We start from the raw sequence: 18,838 nt of genomic DNA on the forward strand, positions 1-18,838 counted from the left end.
ATGGGCACAGCCCTTCAGGTCAGAGGACCTGGCTGCAGCCTTCAAGTTCCTTGTGTTTGATGCTGAATCGTGGTTCTGCTTATGAGCTGTCAAGAGCACAGAGGGCTCTTTGCCTGATACAAAAGTGCTCCGGGCTTCCCTGGTGGCGCAGTGGTTGAGAGTCCGCCTGCCGATGCAGCGGACACGGGTTCGTGCCCCGGTCCGGGAAGATCCCACATGCCACGGAGCGGCTGGGCCCGTGAGCCATGGCCGCTGAGCCTGCGCGTCCGGAGCCTGTGCTCCGCAGCGGGAGAGGCCACAGCGGTGAGAGGCCCGCGTACCGCAAAAACAAGACAAAACAAAACAAGAGAGTGCTCCAGCCCAGGGAAAGGATTGATGGATTTTATAGCTTGGTAATAAAGCTCTCTCAGGAGAGAATGCCCTCCCAGAGGTGGGAGATTCATTTTATCCTTCGGTTTTTCGGCTGCTTCTCTCCCCCTGCATCTTGCCCATCCTTTTCTATGACTTACTCAACAGAAGGCAAAGAGATTTTCAAGAAAGCACCAAACCCTTGAGGCCTTTGATTTCGGAGCAGGAAAAGTTGGCCAGGGCTGAGAGCAAGCTCATAACAGCCTGCCAAAAGAGGGTTCAACCTCTGCCTGTTACCCCCAGCCCCGGGATCAATCCAGAGGACACATGGCATGGTGGTGCCTCCAGCCCGGCGACCTGGCCTTCGGAGGAGATGCCATCTCCTTGTGTCCAGGCAGCGTGGCCCCTGAGGTTCCTGGGAAGGTGGCAGACTTGCGTCTGGTTGGTCTGAAATACATACCTCCGAGCTGGCCAGGTCCCGTTCCCTAATCTGCTGTCGGCATGCATTTCAGAGTTAGCTCACTCTGAAATAGATTAAAAAGAGAAGGAAGAAATGATTTGGACGCTAAGTCTCCCTTCAACCCCAAGAGTCTGCTTTGTGACCTTGGTGACTTTTGCTCAATTTAGAAGCAGCGGAGAAGGGAATTGCAAGGAGAAGGTGGCGAGAAATCACCATTCTGACTGAATCCGATTAAAAGTGTTCTATAAAACGATACCAACAAATCAGGACAAACCTCACACCCAGATCTTGAATCACAAGATGTTTACGTAATATAATGGCCATGGCAGACGAATACCAAATACCACAAAGTACCTGAGACAAAAAAGGAAAGGAAGGAAGGAGAGAAGGAGGGAGAAGAATAGAAAGGAGCCTGGAGTCCTGGCCTTCGGAGATCCGAGGGCCCAGGCAGAGTTCCTCGGGGAACGGGTGGCTGCACGTGACCGCCCGGGGCCCCTGCTTCACATCGCAGCTTCCGAGGAGCAGACCTCCGTCGCCGCAGTGATGGCAATCCCGATGGCGAGGCTGCCGTTGTCGGAGAAGAGCTGGGCCAGCGACGTGTTGAGGACGAGGCAGTCCCCGTCGGTGATCACCGAGTCCACGCACTCCAGCACAGACCGGGGGGTGGCCTCCCACTTGAGACGCCGGTGGTTTCTGTTGAGCTCCAGGCGGTAGGTGAAGCAGTCGGCCTGGGTGGGGGTCCCGATGAGCAGCATGGTGGCGAAGAACTGCGGGTGCCCTGCGTGCCTCTCCCGTTTCCTGAGCACCAGCAGAAAGTGGTGGCCGAGGCAGGAGTGCATGATGATCCAGTCGGCCGGTGCCGGGAGGTGCATGTCCGTGGCCAGGAAGACGATCTCGGCTCCCTGGAGGATGTCCACCCTGTGCACCTGCCGCAGGTGGGGCACCACCACCTCCAGGGGGCCTTCCCACTGGCAGGAGAACAAGGGGCAGGTGCAGGGCGTCACCTGGGCAGCGTGTAGCCCCGCCTCCGGGTGCGGGGGCGGGTGGTGAGGGCGGGCGTGGAGGCGGAGGTGGGGCTGGCGGGCGTGGTGGCGGAGGAGTGGGGGGAGGAGATGAGGGGGGAAGCTGCCGGGCTCCGGGGCGCTCTGGGTGACGGCGCGTCGGCCGGACACATACTGTAGGTGAAAGAGAAGAACGTTAGTGGCGGTGAGATCAGTCTCTCAGCCTGGCTGAGACTCCCCCGGTGTTCAGAATGTGGAAAGCAGGCTGTCCCGTACCGGTAGAGAAAGCTCTATTTCTTAAAAAAATGAGACCTGCCAGACTGTTTTCCAAAAGGGCAGCACCATTCTACATCTCCATCAGCCATTTAAGAGAGTTCCAGTTTCTCCACATCCTTGCCAACACTTGTTATTATCTGTTTTTACAAATATTTTAAAGAGACAGAATTCATTGTTTTGAATGTTTTGCCAGATTTAGATGCTGAGGTCTTCTCCAAGTCATTTCATTTCAGTATAGAATGTCAATTTACCCAATCGGAAATAGACGCTCCTTCAAGAGATTCCTCCTGCAAGAAGAGATTTTCCAAATGTATTAGTTAGTATATTTAAAAAAGAAAACAGGGCTTCGCTTCCCTGGTGGCGCAGTGGTTGAGAGTCCGCCTGCCGATGCAGGGGACACGGGTTCGTGCCCCGGTCTGGGAAGATCCCACATGCCACGGAGCGGCTGGGCCTGTGAGCCATGGCCGCTGAGCCTGCGCGTCTGGAGCCTGTGCTCCGCAATGTGAGAGGCCACAGCAGTGAGAGGCCCACATACCGCAAAAAAAAACAAAACAAAACTTTAAAACAATGAGGGACATGGTGGATGCCTTGGGTGGTTGAGATTCTGAAAACTCATCCAAGAAAATGCAATATTTATGCCTTTGTGATTCTTCAATTAGATACTCAGGCAATTTTCCCCTTCAAATAACTTGCATTGATGGTCATTAGTCATAAAGAACAAAGAAATCAATTTTTTTGTGCTTTTTTGGTACTGTTGATATTTTTGTTTAGGGACTGGAAGTCAATGGATTTTTTTCCCCTCTATTTTATCATTACTGTTATTTTTAGAACAAAATTTTGGTAAATACCTATTTGTCCTTCCAGTGCTGCCAGGGGTTGTGCTATCTGCGGTGCCCTTCTGGGTAGTAGGCAACCATGGGACCCTGCACTGATTGTATGCAGCTGGACCACGGTCCCCAGGGAGGGAGCCTGAGCTATGACTCCTGGGACTTTGCCCCACCAGGCACACTTCTGTCCTGCTTTAGGCTCACTGTTCCAGAACAACTGGCCAGGGGCTCACCACTAGGCAGCTTCCACCCTGAGACTCTCTTGACCTTTTGTTCTTCACGACAGCGTGCCCACCAATGCCCTCAAAACATCAGGAGCTGTGACAACACTTTCTGATCGGGTATCAGTAAGCATTTACTGAGCACCTGCCATGACCAGACCCTAGAGATACAGCTGTGAGCAAAATAAACACTGCGTTTCTCGGTGTAGGTGGTACAGACATTAGTACATATCTAATTAATTATGGTTTTGAAAAGGCTCCTGCCTGCCACGAGGACTGTGATTCCTGTTTTTCAGTTGAAGAAACAGGTTTCAGTAGTAACATGCCCAAGGTTACAAAACTGGGAAGTGAAAGATGGGATTCATTTTCACGCCTCATGACTCTGAACACAGCAACTGCCCTCCTCTCAGTAATCCCACCTCCAGCTCCCTCCCCCATTCTTTGAGGTTTTTTTCTTTAATTAGTCTGTGGGATCTGGGCTGTGCAGGGGAGGTGGCCGGTCTGCAGGGTGCTCCAGGCATGAGGCGTTCACGTGGTAGCCTTCTCTGGGCTGCCCTCAGGTTCGCTCTCCAAGCCCCTCTGGACTTCGGGTGCCTTTGGGCACTTGCCTCGCTTCGGTTCCTTCCCAGCATGTAGAGGACCAGGGTGATGGGTGATGGTCTGTCTTTCATACTCATCACTGTTGCGGCCAGTCTCTATCTCCCCGGGCTCAGAGAGTGGCTGAGAGTGGAGGCCTGGCGAGCTTCCCTTTCTTTAGAGCACCCAGACACACATACACACACACTGGGGGCCCGACTAGCTCTGTTCTGGAGTTGTTCACCCCCGCTCTCTCCCCCGCCTGGAGCCCAGCCGACCTGGAGGGTGAGCTACAGGGCCCTTCCAGTAGCTCCTGCGTGGCAGCTACTGGGCAGCCTGTCGTCACCCATCCTGCACACCCGCCAAGCCACCTGTCCCAAGGGGGACAGTGTCTTCCCCTTGATGGAAAGGCTGTGTTCCAGAATCCTGCTAGTGATGGGTCTGACTCAGCCTTTAGTGTTAAATATGGGGAAGGGAATTAACTAGTATGTAGCATCTACTAAGTGTTAGGCGCTGTGGAAAGTAGATATTTTTTGTGTCATTATTTTATTTAATTTCTCACAGAAAAGATCAATTTTCTTACTTTTTTTTTTTTTTTTTTTTTGCGGTACGTGGGCCTCTCACTGTTGTGGCCTCTCCCGTTGCGGAGCACAGGCTCCGGACGCGCAGGCTCAGTGGCCATGGCTCACGGGCCCAGCCGCTCCGCGGCATGTGGGATCTTCCCGGACCGGGGCACGAACCCGTGTCCCCCGCATCGGCAGGCGGACTCTCAACCACTGCGCCACCAGGGAAGCCCTCTTACTTTTTAAAAAAGTTAAATCTGGCTTAGTTCCTACCTGCTTGCTGGTGGCTGATATCGTTTAGTCAACGGGTGAAGGAGGGGGGCCAGTTCCTAGGATCCCTTGGGATTGTACAAGTAGCCCAGGCTCATACACTCCACCAGCCAGATGCAAGGACCCCTCCCAGGTCCTCCAACAGGCCCGGCAGAAGATCAGCCTCTTCTGTTTCGCTCAAGAGGACCTGGTGTTGGCTTCTCGTGGAAAGCCCCAAACGCTGTCCCCTCTCCCAGCCTCTGAGAAGCCCCCCACCCTCATTTAGGTCACAGCAGTCACGAGAGAAACATGTTATGTGTGTCTTCTAGATGAAGAAACGGACACAGAGAGGTTGAGTCACTTGCCCAGGGTCACACAGCTTATAAGGGGTGCAGATGGGAATGGAGCCCAGATCAGTTAAAGGTGATATAGATCATAGCCTGGGAAGATCACCAGCCGGATGTTGGCCAACTTTGGTCTGTTCCACCGTTTACTTGTCCAGCAGCCTTGATTAAGTCAGTTGCCCCATCAGCAAAATATTTATTTCATAGGGTTGTTAGGGGAATCAAATGAAACAGTGCCTGTCAAACAGCTTTACTAACCACATCAAGTATTACATCAGTATGGCATTTCCATTTGGATACGGTTTGGGATGAAGCATTTCGGTGGCCTTCCCCCTCAGCCCATGGCTGCCTGCCTTGGTCCTGGTCAGCTGACCCTCACACCTGGGCAGCACTCTGGGCTGAACACAGGCCACCAGAAGGGTCTGGAGACCCCAACATAGCACTTGGCCGGGGCCTCCTGTCCAATGCCGATGCATGATGATGGAATATCCTGAAATTCCCATCTCAGAAATGGCCTCTGGGCTATTCTCTGCCCTTCTGCAGATCCATCTTCCATCTTCTCCATCCTGTTCTGTGCAGCTAGTATCAGAGATGTGAAATCAAAGTAAGGAGGGCATGAGGAAGAAACACCTCGACCTCCCTTTCTTCCCCAACTCCAGTCTCCTGCCAGTGCCTCCCATTGGCTAAACGCAGTCAGAGACATAGCAGACATAGCAGAAGGAAGCCCAGGAGGTGCACTCAGCGAGGGTCAACAGCCCCCGTTGGAAATGGCGCTTCACCACTGAGGAGCACATGTGAAGAGGGAATGCCCACCTGTATGCAAATGTCTCAGTTCCCTCCTTTGTGATGTTAGCTGATCCGACCAGTCTGGGCCTCCTAGGCTGAGCTTCGATGAGGCTGACAGGGGCGAGGCAGGGAGGGCTAATACATGCCCACAATCATTAAGCCGTTCGACAAGAATGGATACACCAGCTGACACGTGCACCGCCTCAGCACAGGCTGAGAATACTGAGCAGAGTACGATCCCAGTTCCTGTCTCAGTAGCTCACTGTGATTAGTATAATATAACACAATGCAAAAATGCAGGACCGGAGGGGCTCTGAGTGTGCCAAGTGGGGGCCATAGCTATTCTAGTCAGTGCCAAGTGCTATTTACCCTGGGCGAAGCAGGAAGGGTGATGCTCTAACAAAGTAGGCAGAAGGTTTGCTGATGGGGTGAATAACAGGTTCCAAGGAGCTGGATCTGAAAGACCATGGGATTTCTAAGAAATGAAAAGTTCCAAGTGGCTGTCACTAGAGGCTCTGCCAGAGATGGTGAGGAGGAGGGCTGGAGAGCAGTCGGACCGTATTGCCAAAGTCTTGGCACGGAGATGACACCCAACACTCAGGGGCCATCCGTAGGAGGGCCCAAGGGACACAGCTTCACACTTTAGGGAGCCCCTGCGGGCAGCATGATGGCCCAAGCCCACCAGCAGAGCCGGTTCCAGCTGTCACTCAGGATGGGGCAACAGTGAGTCCTGGCACTTGTCCAACCCCTGGACCCTAGGCTTGGTCATTCCACCCAGACTCTCCCCTTGCTTCCCTTTGGCCTCGTCTTCCACTGGCCTTTCCGTTGTTTAATTGCTGCAGGGTAACAGAGCAGCCAGTGGTATAATCCAAAGTGACTGAAGTGAATGACTATGCAAATAAAGCGAGACATTATAAACTCACGGAGAGCCCTGCGCTTGCTGTGCCCTGAGAAGGCGCTAAGAATAAACACAGCCTTAATTCTCCATTTCTTCCTGCTCTATCTTCTGATGCAAAATATGTTTCATTTAAATGATCTTCGGGTGAGCAAGGTCACAGGGCTGCTGGCAGGGAGAAGGGATTCTTTTTTTTTTTTTTTTTTTTTTTTTTTGTGGTATGCGGGCCTCTCACTGTTGTGGCCTCTCCCGTTGCGGAGCACAGGCTCCGGATGCGCAGGCTCAGCAGCCATGGCTCACGGGCCCAGCCGCTCCGCGGCATATGGGATCCTCCCAGACCGGGGCACGAACCCGTATCCCCTGCATCGGCAGGCGGACTCTCAACCACTGCGCCACCAGGGAGGCCCGAGAAGGGATTCTTTTAATTGGCAAAATGCTAATCGCTTTGGAAAATGAATTCTAATCTTCCCATCTGATACAGTGGATGTGTGAGTAATTACTTTCCTTCACTAAATGGTTAATGCAACATTAGTGATTACATTAATTAAAGCTCTTACAGGCTGATAAACCCCTCAGTCGGTCTGCGGATGTCTTCCTTCCATTGGCCATATTTAAATTCCCATTTGGAAGAGAGATCTTGAATTAACCTTTAGAATAATTTGCAAAATTGGGTTTAAAAGTGTTAGGCTTTATGGACTGGGTATCATTCTCTCCCCAAGCATTAGTGAGACCATTTCCACTGAGGGTGTAATTGAATTTAAAAATGCCTTCCTTAATTTCATCAGCCACACTCCCATGGTTGGTAATGGCTCTCCCTCCAAATCCTGGCATCCAAAGAGGAAACCTGCCCCTGGAAAGCCACGTGACCCTTTCTCCAGCATCTGTTTCCTCTGGTCAGCGAGCTCACTTGGAGGACTGCTTTCTCCTTCCACTTGATCCCAGGAACTGTGCCATGCTAATTAATGCATTTCAGCTGAAGGCAGATTTTTTGCACCCAATTTCAAATGACAGGCATGTGCAGGACTTCCCTGGTGGTCCAGTGGTTAAGACTTCCCCTTCCAGTGCAGGGGGTCTGGGTTCGATCCCTGGTCGGGGAGGTAAGATCCCACATGCCTTGCAGCCAAAAAAGCCGAAACATAAAACAGAAGCAGTATTGTGACAAGTTCAATGAAGACTTTAAACATGGTCCACATCAAAAAGAAAAATGCTTAAAAAAAAACGACAGGCATGTGCTTTGAGTTTTCTCATGCCCTTATTTGTGAGAATTAATGAAGTGAAGCTTTCAGTACAGGGGGGAAGGGGAAAGGCAGCAATGCTATCGATGTATCTCACACACAGGAGAGAAGAGCGGGGAGGAGTGACATTTCAGGGCAGGTATGAGAACATTGGGATAAAGTCAAGGCTGGAACTTAGTTGGGAATCAGGTCTGCAAAGAAGGGAGGCTGATACGACCCAGCAATCCCACTACTGGGCATATACCCTGAGAAAACCATAATTCAAAAAGAGTCATGTACCACAATATTCATTGCAGCTCTATTTACAATAGTCAGGACATGGAAGCAACCTAAGTGTCCATCGACAGATGAATGGATAAAGAAGATGTGACACATATATACAATGGAATATTACTCAGCCGTAAAAAGAAACGAAATTGAGTTATTTGTAGTGAGGTGGATGGACCTAGAGACTGTCATGCAGAGTGAAGTAAGTCAGAAAGAGAAAAATAAATACTGTATACTAACACGTATATATGGAATCTAAAAAAAAAGGTTTTTGAAGAACCTAGGGGCAGGACAGGAATAAAGACACAGACCTACTAGAGAATGGACTTGAGGCCACGGAGAGGGGGAAGGGTAAGCTGGGACGAAGTGAGAGAGTGGCACTGACATATATACACTACCAAACGTAAAATAGATAGCTAGTGGGAAGCAGCCGCGTAGCACAGGGAGATCAGCTCGGTGCTTTGTGACCACCTAGAGGGGTGGGATAGGGAGGGTGGGAGGGAGACGCAAGAGGGAGGAGATACGGGGATATATGTATATGTATAGCTGATTCACTTTGTTATACAGCAGAAACTAACACACCATTGTAAAGCAATTATACTCCAATAAAGATGCTAAAAAAAAAAAAAAGAAGGGAGGCTGGAACCTAGTTGGGAATCAGGTCTGCAGAGAAGGGAGAGTATCTGTACCCGCTCCAGGTCCCACTCTGTAGTCTTTAAAAATCCCCTCCGGGGCTTCCCTGGTGGCGCGGTGGTTGAGAGTCCGCCTGCCGATGCAGGGGACACGGGTTCGTGCCCCGGTCCGGGAGGATCCCACATGCTGCGGAGCGGCTGGGCCCGTGAGCCATGGCCGCTGAGCCTGCGCGTCCGGAGCCTGTGCTCCGCAACGGGAGAGGCCACAGCAGTGAGACGCCCGCACACCGCAAAGGAAAAAAAAAAAATCCCCTCCGTTTCTCGGAAGGACAGTCAAGGCTTAGTGTTCCGCGTTCCATTTTCCTGGGACACCCACCTCTCCACCCCTCTTCCGAAAAACCTAGCATGACCGTGCATATGCATATGAAACCCAGGAGGACTCTGGAAAGCTTCCAGCAAACAGTTGAGAAATAAGTTACACGGAGATAGAAAACAACAACGGGGCTTTAATTGCCTGGGATAGACTGTCTTCCTTAGAAAATGTGTCTCATGCTCCTTTCCCCCCAGACGGTTATACTTAGAACACAGAATGAATGAGAGCTTCGTGTGGGCAGCATGATAATGTCTGTAATTTTCTTTAAAACGCTTTCATAGAGAGAATGTGATAGGAATGTGTACATTTTTAACCTACACTCCAGGGGCTGTCAGTTCCCTAATCAGGAGTTCTCACTTCAAGGTGATCACCTAACATTTTATCCAAAGATCACACTCCAGAGATAACGACTACAGTTGCTTCAATTAGTATCTGTATTTCTGATCCACACCAGATGCTGCTAATTAACATTTCCACAGAGGTTTCCATTGGCGAAATTAGTAGTTTGTTAATCAGCATAGTAGATGCTAGAAATGGACTCTCCTTGATGAAATTCCTGGTTTTCAAGCTACGAAGATTGTTTAAAACACTTCAGAGGAATCCCACACTTTAGGGACGAGCCCGGGAGCTTGTTCCCTGACTATTCGTGACTCTGGCCACTGAGTCAAGGACTTACCATGGTCTGGTACCATCTCTAAGAGTATCAGAATCTTGCTCCTGGTAGATCACTGCATACAAACTTCCCTCAGTGGCAATTAAAATTATGTAAATTGAGCAAGGAGACACTTGTTAGCAAACACACAGAAGCCTTGAGTCCTGAGCTATATATGCCAGAAATAAAAAAGAGGAAAGTGAGTTATTACTGTGAAAAGAGGAAGATAAAAATGTGGGTGGATCAAATTTTTAGAACCCAAGGTCCATGGGTGAAAAACAGTGAAAGGGATTCATACAGATGTCTACACCGGCACTGGTCCTATGGTCTCAAAAGGCTCGTGACTCAGCTGGTCGTCTTATAAATTCAGACCCTGGCTGTGTGAGAAGCTGGGAAGAAATGTGTGGACGACATTGTGAAAACCAAAAATATGACTCAGTCCTCAAGCACCCCAGGCCTTTCTTTAGTTCCTAGATCCTGGCCCACGGCCGCCCATCATGCCTCCATCATGGTCCCAAGTGGTATGGTCACTTTGAGACCACCAGCCCCTGTAAGACGGGGATGCTGCCTCCCTCCCTGACCTGAGAAGTCAAGCAGTGGTCAAGATCTGTCCGTACAATTCATTTCTTAATTTCAACTCGTTTTGAAAATCACTAGTGCGTGGCTTTCTCTTCTTAGCTAGGTTGGAAGTCAGAGGGCAGAGACAGGGTTTACTTTGCCCAGTGCTTAGCCCTGTGATGGGCAATGCCATGCAGTGTCTGCCATCTACTAGACTCTCCCTGCGTATTTGTTGCTTGAGTGAATGAATGAACGATTCATAAATGCACCCGCATCCTGCACTGTATCCATGGAAAGGCTGCTTGTCTTCAGTCAGAGGCTCTGTTCTCTACCCTCCCTTCCTGTAGACATATGTGTGGCGTGGCGTGTGTGTGTGTATGTGTGCGCACGTGCACGTGAGTCCATAGCTGTTGGCTTATCAGGTGGGTCTCCTGGTGGCTTCTCACAGTGATGGGACAGTGGGACCTGACCAGGAGCAGGACACTGATACGTATCCAGCTGCCATCATGGAAAGTCAAATAACAGCCTCCAAGAAGGAACTTCTTATGCCAGTGAGGTACTTTCTTTGCTTTGACTTTGTACAGAGATTATTCGGAGTCTTAGGCATTCCCTTTATCAATAGCAGATTGTTTCTTACAATTTGTTTGGGAAGGACAGTCTGCTGGATCAACCCTGGATCCCGCAGACTGACTTAGATGGTCTTAATCGAACCCTCTTAGATTGGTCTAGACCTGCTTTCCCCTCTGGCACTTCAGCAGGACCAGTGACCTAACTAAAGGTTGGATGCCCCCATACTTCCCAGTTTCTGTTAACAATCATCAGGAAGTAACTTCAGTCCAACCAAAGATTATGGGCCCTCCCCCAGTTTTCCCCTTCCCCGTAAGGTGGGGGGACTAATGGGTTGTGCCCACCCAGTGCCCTGAACTGGCCCTTCCAGACCATACTCCAGATAACTGGGATCCTGGAATTCCCTACCCAGTGGCTCTGAGTCAGCTTCTGGGAGCCTGTGCTATTTCTGGGATCCATTATCCAGAAGGCGGACCGTTAGTCATGAGATGTGGCCCATGGGGGACTATTTGGGGCTTGGATGTGTGGGCTAGGGTGTCCACTTGCCTTTGCCTGGGACTCATTTCAGTGCAGGATGAAGCCTCATTAGGAAGAAAGTGAGACGGGTTGCGGACTGGGGGCTGTGGCCATCCAGATCGTGATGAAGGGATAATTATTAAAGTAGGAGGGGACACCATATTTTAAGTGTCTCTCACCTTGATCTTTTAAGTGTTTAGACATGCAGTGTGTGGGCCTCCGCCTTCACTTTTGCCTAGAGCCCCGCAAACGTTAGGGGCGGGCCTGCAGTCAAACCACACAGCAGAGGAATCCTGCTCATTTCCACTTATTCTTTGACTCTGCCTTTTATCTGCGAGGTTTTGAGCATGCTAATGAGTTTTATGAATCTTGCAGAGGAAGGACCTTTCCTGAAAAGCAACTTTTTGAGTAGTCAGACTTTTATATCTGCAACCGGCAAGTGAAACCCAGGGTCTGTATGAGCAATTTAAAGGTTAGGATTTGATTACCTGAAGACCCATTAACTGCAGGGATCTGGGTAGGATTACTTAAGGACCCTGGGGGTGACTCAAGGGTGGTGTACATAGCATGCTGGGAGCAGTCTCACCTGATCTGGATAACCTCGGGTTGTGGGCGACAATTTTGCTCATGTACCTGATGTCGCTATGGTAGGATCCGGGGCCATAAAGTTAGGGAGGGGGGTGGGTTGCTAAAATGGTTACACATGCAAATGCAAACTTCAGAAGCAGATGTGTTGGCAGGCTACGAGTGGACCGCGGGATGTCCCGGGTGGTCTGAGACATTCTGATGGCCAGGCTGCCCCAAGGCCACATGCCACCCTTGTTTGTCTGGTTCTTTAAAGACATTGTGACCAGGAACTCCACAAATTCAGCTCTCTCCACCAGGGCTCTCAACCCTCCTCATCTCCCACCCCCGGGGTACCCTTTGGCCTGGCTAAGTTGTATTCCTCCTTCCAGTGTTCTGTACTGTTGCGTGTTCCTTTAAGACACATAGCACACTTAGGTGTTTTGCTGCTGGACCGTGATGTGAGCTCAGGTGGGTGAGTGTTGCATCTGTTTCTTCCATGCTGTATCCTTAGTGCTGGCAGTGCTTGGAACATGGTAGGAACCCGAGAAATATTTGTGGAGATGATGAACGAGTGAATCCTCTCCATTAAGCTGTCACCCTAATACAATCCAACCAATTCTCACCATCTGGCTGCCCCCACTCTAAGGCAAGTGTCACCCTTACCGCCTTTCTGGGCTACTGTGATAGCCTCCTGACTAGATGTAGTGGGTTGAAAGGTGGCCTCCAAAAGGTGTCCACATTGTAACCCCTGGAACTGAGAATGTGACTCCATTTGAGGAAACGGTCTCTGTAGATCTAGATAAATTAAGGATTTCAAGATGAGATCACCCTGGATTATCCAGGTAGGCCCCAAATCCAATGACAAGCGTTCTTAGAAGAGACAGAAGAGAAGACACAGACACAGACAAGAAGACCATGTGAAGATAGAGGTGGAGGTTGGAAAGATGCTGCCACAGCCAAGGAATGCCCGGAGCCACCAGAACCAGAAGCAAGGAAGGATTCTCTCCTTGAGCCTTCAGAGGGAGCATGGCCCTGCCAACAACTTGATTTTTACCATTTTGGCCTCTAAAACTGTGTGAAAATAAATTTCTGTTATTTTGAGCCACCAAGTTTGTGGTTTTGTATGGCAACCCTAAGAAATGAATACACAAGTCTTCCTGCATCCATTCTTGGCCTCATACAGACTGTAACTTTTCTCACAAAATCTTTTAATAGTTTTCCATCAGTATCAGAGTGAAACACAAACTCCCTATCCATGCCATCAAGAACCAACATACTCTAGAAGACATACAGATGGCCAATGGGCACATGAAAAGATGCTCAGCATCACTAATTATTGGAGAAATGCAAATCAAAACTACAATGAAGGGCTTCCCTGGTGGCGCAGTGGTTGAGAGTCCACCTGCCGATGCAGGGGATGCGGGTTCGTGCCCCAGTCCGGGAGGATCCCATATGCCACGGAGCGGCTGGGCCCGTGAGCCATGGCCGCTGAGTCTGCACGTCCGGAGCCCGTGCTCCGCAACGGGAGAGGCCACAACAGTGAGAGGCCCACGTACCGCAAAAAAACAAAACAACAACAACAGCAAAAACTATAATGAAGTGTCACCTTACACTGGTCAGAATGGCCATCATCAAAAAGTCTACAAATAATAAATGCTGGAGAGGGTGTGGAGAAAAGGGAACCCTCCTACACTGTTAGTGGAAATATAAATTGGTGTAGCCACTATGGAGAACAGTACAGAGGTTCCTTAAAAAACTAAAAATAGAGCTACCATATGGTCCAGCAATCCCACTCCTGGGCATATATCCAGAAAAGATGAAAACTCTAATTCAAAAGGATATATGCACCCCAGTGTTCATAGCACCATTGTCTACAATAGCCAAGACAAGGAAGCAACCTAAATGTCTATCAGCAGGTGAATGGATAAAGAAGATGTGGTATATATACACAGTGGAATATTAGTCATAAAAAAAGAATGAAATAATACCATTTGCAGCAACATAGATGGACCTAGAGATTATCATACTAAGTGAAGTAAGTCAGAGAAAAATATCATATCACATATATGTGGAATCCAAAAAAGTGATATAAATGAACTTATTTTCAAAACAGAAATAGACTCACAGACATAGAAAAGAAACTTATTGTTACCAAAGGGGAAAGAGAAAAGGAGTGATAAATTAAGAGTTTGGGGTTAACAGATACACACTGCTATATATCAAATAGATAAGCAGTAAGGACCTATAGCACAGGGGACTATAGTCAATACTTGTAATAACCTATAATGGAAAAGAATCTGAAAATGAATATATATAGATAGATATAGATAGATATTCTTATATGTATAACTGAATCACTTTGCTATACACCTGAAACAAGCACAACATTGTAAGTCAACTATACTTCAATTAAAAAAAAAAAAAGAACCAACATCCTCTGGCCCCCAGCTAACTCTCTGCCTCATCTTTTTTTCCCCTGCATCCCTTTGCTACTCTGCTCTAAGCACACTGGCCTCTTGCTGTTCTTTGAACACGCTGTCTACACACTTGCCACAGGGCCTTTGCACTGTCTATTCCCTTTACTTGGAACAATACCAGCTACCCACATGGCTTACTCTCGCACTTCATTCACGTCTCTGCTCCACAGCTACCTCTAGTCCGAGGCTGTCCTTCACTTATCTATTAAGGAAACCCTCTCAATCCCCTTACTCTGCTTTATTTCACTTCCTAGTATTTATCAGTTCTATACAATTATAACATTATATTATAGTATATATAGTGTAGGTCATATATTTATTTGTGTACCATCTGTCTTCCCTACTGCAATGTATATTTCTTGGGACTAGGAATTTGGTTGTGTTCACCGTTGTATCTCTAGAACATTTTCTGATACCTAAAAGAGCTCAGTAGGCTTTTTTGTTTTTGAATGAATGGATAAATTCCTTTGGGTCTTAAACTTTTCCATCTTAGAGAACCTGGGTGAAGTGCACGTGTCACTGGGATGTTGATGTGACAGGGACTCTCCCCATTCCTCCCTCCCTCCACCCCCTGCCCCCAGGTCTCCCCATCAGAGTTTTGTCCAACTCTGACCTGGCAAATTTCTAATAGCCTGTGGCTGCTGAGACCATGAACTTCTGGTGTCTGTAGGGAGCTAGAGAGGCACTGGAGAGCAGTGTTCACTCATGTGTGTCCCTGACCCTGCGTGTATCTTTGACCTGCTTATTTGCAGATTCAAAGTAAAATGCAGCAAAAACAAACCTGAGCTCACTCTGACCAGACTTTGACCCTGGACCAGTGCTTGCGATCAGGCCTAGCTTACTGTGTAAATATGAGGCCTGGCCTCTAGGACTTTCAAGCCTGTCCCATCCTGGTTCCCAGTCTGTCTCCAAATCTCCCAGCGCTGACAAACTCATGCCTACACACCTGTATTCCTCTAAATCTTCTAGGCCCAAGACGACAAGGCTGTGAAAGAAGCAGGGGGTCCCTCTCTGTCTGCTTAGGACCTCTGCTCAGAATTCTGGTTTCCTCCCTGAGGACTTGCCTGAGGATGATTGAGACTGGGAATGACCTCACTGTCAGGATACACCGTGTCTACCCCCAGGCATGGATGTAGCAGTCTTTCCCAGGATGATTGTCAACTTAGTATCCATGTACTAAAACCAGAGCTGCACAAATCTAGAGCAGAGAACCAGGTCATTTCACACACACAAAAATCCATCTTCCAACGGCAGGCTTAATTCCCAGTAATCATCCTTAGCAAATTAGGCCTTCCTATAAGCCTGTTCCTAAAATAAGAAGCGTGTCTTTTGACCACGCGTAGATGGAAAGACAGTGCTGCAGAGTAGAAAGAAAACGTTTTTGAAGTCAGACCCACTGGGGTATGAATCCTGGCTTTGCTACTAAAAGCTGTGAGACCATGGACTCGTTAATTAACCTCTCCCTACTTGTTTCTTCCTCTGTAAATGGGAATTGTAATATCTCATAGGGTTGAAGTAAGGACTGAATGAAATACAAAGTACATTGTATCATGCCTAGACCAGAGTAGGAAGATATTATCATTATCACCATCATCACTATTGTTATTATTGTTATTGAATAGCTAGCTAATCGAGATGTAAGCTAAGGAAGTTCACCCTACATAATTTCTAGACATGTAACTGAATTGGATGGAATCATAAAAACACCAAAGCCCCTCCAAATCTCTCTTAAAACCTCCCTGACTTGGGCTTCCCTGGTGGCGCAGTGGTTGAGAGTCCGCCTGCCGATGCAGGGGACACGGGTTCGTGCCCCGGTCCAGGAAGATCCCACATGCCACGGAGCGGCTGGGCCCATGAGCCATGGCCGCTGAGCCTGCGCGTCCGGAGCCTGTGCCCCGCAACGGGAGAGGCCACAGCAGTGAGAGGCCCGCGTACCGCAAAAAAACAAAAACACCTCCCTGACAGCTCTCATCCAAGACCAGTGTTTTTGCTAGCAGAAAGCCTTTTACTAAATCTTTTCATCTCATCACTGGCCAGTGGGTGCTGGCTGCAATGTACAGAATAATTTAATACATGGAAGGACCCTAGCTTAGTGCCTGGAACATAGGGGATACTCAGTAACTGATTACTGTTATCTTCATCATCGTCATTGTCATCATCATCTACTAGCATTTTGGTCAGTGCAGCCCCGCTAGAAAGTTCAGGTGATCCTATGAGCAGGTCTGGTCATTGGCCCTCCCGTGTTCCCACCATCACACCCCTTTCTCCTCCACTGAGCAAGTCTGTCTCCTCGGGCCCCTCATGGTGGCCGGGCCTGAACAGCAGTGCTTCCCCTAAGACCAGCTCCCCCTGCTTAGGAACCATATCCTACTTTCTATGTCTTTAAAATGTGTTTCCTGAGAGAAGTTTGCCCTGTGTGTCTGCTTCCCAGAGCCTCATATCTACACTGCCCACTGCTCACCTGGCATATGGCTGTTAATATGTAGTTGACAAATGAAAATTTGGTAAAGGCAATAATATTCATGTTGATCTGAACCACCCTTATAAATAACATCTAGGGGCTTCCCTGGTGGCGCAGTGGTTGAGAGTCCACCTGCCGATACAGGGGACGCGGGTTTGTGCCCCGGTCCAGGAGGATCCCACATGCTGTGGAGCGGCTGGGCCCGTGAGCCATGGCCGCTGAGCCTGTGCGTCCGGAGCCTGTGCTCTGCAACGGGAGAGGCCACAGCAGTGAGAGGCCCGCGTACCTCAAAAATAAATAAATAAACAAATAAATAACACCTAAACATCTGCCATGTGGAAGAGTTCCTGAAAAAACAAAGGCATGGCCATAGTGAAACAGATCAGTATGGCTGTTTGGCTTAAATGAAACAGATTAACAATACCAGGTGCTGGCAAGGAGTAGTTGAAACCTCAGACGCTGCTAATGGGAGTACAAATTGGTACAATCACTTTGGGACCCCTTTTTTGGCAGCATCTGCTAAAACTAAATATAGGCCAGCCCCTTTGACTCAGCAGTTCCACTCCTGGGCATTTACCTTTTGGGAAGCAATTCTCTGTTGGGCTCTTGCATTTCTGTACACCTTGTAAGCAAGGCATTGAATGTCCTTTGTTCCAGACTATGTTTTCAAGGCTGTTTGTATACTGAACAGCCTTGAGATACAGAGATAGTGTCTCTCTAGCTAAAGGCAGATTTGCTTACAGTCTTGGGACACAGATATTGTATCTCCCTCCAGAACTAAAGGCAGACATGCTTACTGTCCATTATAAAAAAATGTGGGTTCCCCAAGCATTTGTAATACACCCTACTGTGTGTGTGGGCATCATTTGTCCCTTTCTGCATTAATTACCCTTTAGGGACTGGATCTCAAAGAACTGGTGCAAAAATGCAAATCCTCTGGCTGCTGCTCTTGCTGTGGGTGAGAAACGGCCCTTCACCTCTGACCCAGGAGTGTTGTGTCTTCTGCCAGCATCCATGAAATGGGCAGGCTACTTTGTGAGCCTTAAATTGAGTAAAATCTCACACCCATCTTGGTAACATTCAGCCCCTGACAGAAGTGAGCATTGTGTGATCTAAAAACATACACATGGATATTTATAGAAGGATTAATTCATAGTAGCCAGAAGTCTAAAAACCACCTAAACGTCCTTTCAATGGATACACTGTAGTATATTCCCACAATGGAATGCTACCCAGATATCACAAGACAATGAAAGACTGCTACACATATGGCTATATTTCAGAAACATGTTGATTAAGAAAAGCTAGACATAGAAGAGAACATACTTAATGATTCTATGTGTATGAAGTTCAAAACCATGCATAACTGACCTATGGTGACAGGTCTGAACAGTGGGACCTTTGTGTGGGAGCATATTGACTAGGAAGGGACATGAGGGAACCTCTGGTTGGGGGGGAGATGGAAATATTTTAACTTTTGATCCAGGTGGTGGTTAGTTGGATGCATATATATGTAAACAACTGTTGGGATATATACTAGAGATTGTGTACCTCACTGCACGCTATACGTGAAAGAACAAAAACCAAACAACAAACAAAAAAGAAAGAGAGTGGGTGTGCATGGCTGTTGTCTCCAGGTCACTGTTAAATGGGTGTATCGTACAGGGCTTAAGGCAGAACCCAGAAAACCTTTTCTTTCATGTTCCCATGTGTTCATTTGATCCTCTAGTGATCTGGTTGCCTGGGATGCTAATAACTAGGGCGATCAGAGGATGGGGATGGGAGTCACAACAGGGACAGGCTCTGAGTTTCCAGGGAGAGTTAAGAGTTCCTTGCTCTTAAAAGGTGGGGTCTGGCTGACACTCCCAGGGAGACTGGAAACCAGAGGAAAGGATTGCAGGTATTCACAGCTGTGCCTGGAGTTTGGCAAGCCTAGCCCTTTGGTCCTTAGGGCAGAAGGCTGTTCCTGAGACTAGATTGGGGGCTA

General features: G+C 48.6%; 1 protein-coding gene across 1 annotated transcript in view; it reads right to left on the reverse strand.

Moving 5' to 3' along the window:
- Positions 1-1,308: 1,308 nt before the first annotated feature.
- SIAH3 (siah E3 ubiquitin protein ligase family member 3) overlaps positions 1,309-18,838 on the reverse strand; it is a gene marked incomplete at its 3' end in the record, with an annotated part of 77,443 nt that continues 59,913 nt past the window's right edge. Inside the window, exon 2 of the mRNA XM_079721967.1 lies at positions 1,309-1,983. Within this exon, the coding sequence (XP_079578093.1) occupies positions 1,309-1,983 (675 nt within the window). The remainder of the gene's footprint in view (positions 1,984-18,838) is intronic.

This window comes from Hyperoodon ampullatus, assembly GCF_949752795.1.
Source record: "Hyperoodon ampullatus genome assembly, chromosome: 16".
NCBI classification, from domain to species: domain Eukaryota; kingdom Metazoa; phylum Chordata; class Mammalia; order Artiodactyla; family Ziphiidae; genus Hyperoodon; species Hyperoodon ampullatus.